At 44.5% G+C, this 3,484-nt stretch overlaps 1 protein-coding gene across 1 annotated transcript; it reads left to right on the forward strand.

Annotated features, from left to right (window-relative positions):
- The first annotated feature begins 2,354 nt into the window (after positions 1–2,354).
- Positions 2,355–3,193, forward strand: dpm3 (dolichyl-phosphate mannosyltransferase subunit 3, regulatory). Its single transcript, XM_003969288.3, has 2 exons — positions 2,355–2,447; positions 2,668–3,193. The coding sequence occupies exon 2, from the start codon at positions 2,707–2,709 to the stop codon at positions 2,983–2,985; it is 279 nt and encodes a 92-aa protein (XP_003969337.1). The 5' UTR covers positions 2,355–2,447; positions 2,668–2,706; the 3' UTR covers positions 2,986–3,193.
- The last annotated feature ends 291 nt before the right edge of the window (positions 3,194–3,484 follow it).

Below are 3,484 nucleotides of genomic sequence, written 5' to 3' on the forward strand. Positions count from 1 at the left end.
CGCACACATCTAATGACACCACATCACAGAGCAATGGCTCCCGGTTCAGGAAACAGTGGCTTCCTGTTTTTGAGCCTCTATTGTTCCAGCATTTTCGTACATGCTGTTTTTTACTCCCCCCCCCCCCACCCCCACCCCCCCACCGGCCTGGCTTTCTCCTGCTCCACACACTTGAGATGTTACACAATAATTATCTGGCCAGATCAGTCCTCACAGAATCTCAGCAAACCTTCTTATCGGGACTTTTCATCCGACTAATATTGACGAAGCCGCAGACGTGGAGTCGGTACAACTCTGCGTTAGCACGCTCGCTACCTTATCTCCATCTCCAATCTCCACTCCTTGTTGTGGGAACGCGGGTGCTGTGTGCGCTTGGTTTATTGCTCAGTTTGAAGGTGTTAGGAGGGATTGAGGAAAAGTCTGGATAAGCAACAGCTGGATTTAATGCACCATTAAGGTCACCGGTTGTTCAAGCTGCACCTGCAAATCCCCTGATTTCACCCCCTCCATGTCTAAACCTCTTCTCCCCTGTGGGCTCCCTCCCCTCTGTCCCTCTCGTCTTTCCTTCACACACTCAGTCACCCTTTCTTTTACATTCCTGGGCCTCTCAGCTTATTCTAAGTTGTTCCGTCGGCTATAAAACCTCTAGTTTGCGGTGCCCTACATTTCCTTTTCTCCTATTTTATCTCACTTTCTTCTCCTCCTCTTTCCATCTTCAGCGCTCTCATGGCTCTTTTCCTCTCCGCTGCCCCCCCGTTCCCAGGCTGTTGTGTTGTGTCTGCCAGGCCTTTCTCAGCTGGAGCGCAGGTTTCCTGAGTACGAGAACGGAATAAGGCCTGGCAGGGAGGTAGACTGAGAAAAGCCAGCTCCAACGTTCCCACCGTGTGGGTCACAATCTCCCGATGCTGCCCGGTGTTGTTAAACACAATAAAATTAAAGGTAGCCTAATGGGAAATTACTTTGGTGGAAAGTGATTCTTTTTTGTTGGAGTAAAACCATGATTATATCCTGTTTTTTTCCTTTTTCCTGCAATAAAACTCAAAATATTAACAACAGGCATTCAGGTATTCGCAGCCTCTATTGACATGTTCAGTATTTATCAGCCCAACCAATTCATTAAATACCTCCCATTTCTAATCAGGGTCAAGATGGACTGATGACCTTGCTGGGGTGTATTCCTGGTCAGGTCATCAGTCCATCAAAGGACACACACACACACACACTCACTCACACACACACACACACTCACCCTGCAGGGAGCTTTTTATCTGATGTGCATGTTGTTGGAGTACCTGGATAAAACCAGCACAGGAGGAGATGAAAGGCCCCAGCGAGATTCCAACCCAGAACCTTCTTGTTACGAGGCGACAGTTCTGACCTGTGCAAGATGGGGAGAAGGTCGTAAGTAACTGGACAAAGGTTTTTCCTCTCAACAGTAGTTAAAACGCACAACGAGTTACTCTGTTATCACATCATTTAATTAAACGTCTCTCTCTTTTATTTATTTATTTTTTTTACCATATTGCACTATTCACTCCTTGGATGTACTTTTAAAATATCTCTGGCTGCATAAACACCTTTGCCCCTGCTGCCTGCTGGGTTTGTAAACTTGAACATCAGTGTCTCACATATATAACCGACGTCGTGCGTCTGGCAGGCTTTCAGCTCACTTGAACTGTTACCATCACTGTGGAAGATAAGCAGCATTGTTTCTAAGAATAACAGACTAAAGTAGTTCCTGTCCTTCTGAGTTCCTCGGAGGTCTGTTCACTCGGCACCTGGACACAGTTTGGACTGAACAAGACGGCCTGACGGCACCAGAGAAGAGCCTGAGATCAAATATAAGTGGTTCTCCTTTTAGAGGAGTCAACTGTTGCTGCATGGCTTTTGCTTTGTGTACATATATAGATTGCTGTTGGCTTGTACTGCTCATCTGATTTTGAAAAATTACTTTTCTAAATTAAGAGCGCTCTCTGGAGAAAACAGTCGGTGGCCTAATGTATGGAAAAGCCACAGGGGCCCTCATTAACAAAACAGCTGAAATAAATTGTCTTCGATTTCTCAGCTGTGAGATATTTATTTTCTTAATACACCCCCCAAACCATCAGCAGCCATATTTTAATGAAGCATGCAAAGGTAATGGATTGTTACTGATTAAAAAAAATGGAGATGTAGAAATTAATATACTGCACTGAGTCCAGTCATTGCACAAATGGATGGAGTGATAAAACAATGAATAAAACATAATATAATGCAAGATGAAAAAATTGTAAAACACTTACTGTTGAAATAGCAATGTATTGAACGTATACCTGTAAAAACGTATATTAAAGTGTTGCGTCATTCTGTACAACGCCGACAAATAACTAACTACATTTCCCATCTATCTCTGCGCTTTACGTTACGTCATACATCTGCGCAGAAGAGACGTGGCAACAGGAAGAGAGGTAAACACGCCGCTTAGTGATTTTAAAGCTACTTATTGAACAGAATCGTCGACTGATTGATATTTTAACAGAAGTATCCCCATTTATTCGGCTATTATAATAGCATCCCTCGGCTGAAAATTGTTTTTTTTCTTGTGCTGTAGTAGCTGTCGCGATTTTCGTCGCTGTGCTAAAGCTAAGCTAAAGAACAGAGTATTAGCGGCTGTCTTCTCTCTTGCAGGTTGTTTTTCCAGGTGAACTCGCCGCGGAAGGTGTCATCATGACTAAACTAATGCAGTGGCTGTTCGGTGTGTCGCTGTTGGCAGTAGTCTGGGCTCTGACTGCTTACGACCTGTTGGATCTTAACCTGCCGCAGACTTACAGAGACGTTGCCTGGCCGATGCCTGCCTACCTACTGGTGTCGTTTGGATGCTACTCACTTGCAGTGATTGGATACCGGGTGGCTACCTTCAATGACTGCGAGGAGGCCTCACGGGAGCTACGCATGCATATAAAAGAAGCCCGAGAGGACTTGAGAAAAAAGGGCTTAAGGTTTTAGATCATTTAGAGTGACCCTATCTTTTCCGTCTTGTCTTTTCCGTGTGTGTGTGTTTTTTCTTTTTTAGGGCTGGGGCTTCACACAGGTTTAGGGAGAATACAAGTGTGCAAGGAATTCTTGCATATATGAGCCAGGGGTTTGTATCCACTGATGAAAACATGTCTTTGTTAAGTTTTGAAATAAAAATACAGCTTTTCCTTTTCTTTAATCCTCGCTTTCTTGTCCTGTGTTGGCAGTTCTGAACCTAATCAAATGTTGGGAAGTTATTTCGTGGCTGGGCATCTGTGTCTTAAAATACTGCCTCTGCTCATTTTAGGAGCTTCCTGCTGTGCGAGAACAAAGCGCAGCATAGTCAGAGACATCATTATATGGTCTCAAAAGCTCCAACGGTTTTCAAACAAACGCAAAAGAGTCGGCAGTTTTCTGTGTGCAAGCTTTGCCTGTTGTGCCATTTGGCTGCAACCCCCATCGTGCAACGCTACAGAACCCCCCCACGAAT

The sequence above is a fragment of the Takifugu rubripes genome, chromosome 12 (genome assembly GCF_901000725.2).
Source record: "Takifugu rubripes chromosome 12, fTakRub1.2, whole genome shotgun sequence".
NCBI classification, from domain to species: Eukaryota; Metazoa; Chordata; class Actinopteri; order Tetraodontiformes; family Tetraodontidae; genus Takifugu; species Takifugu rubripes.

What these genes read in the sequence shown, in the direction of transcription:
- dpm3 (XM_003969288.3), top strand. Translation starts at nt 2,707, where the DNA reads ATGACTAAACTAATGCAGTGGCTGTTCGGTGTGTCGCTGTTGGCAGTA.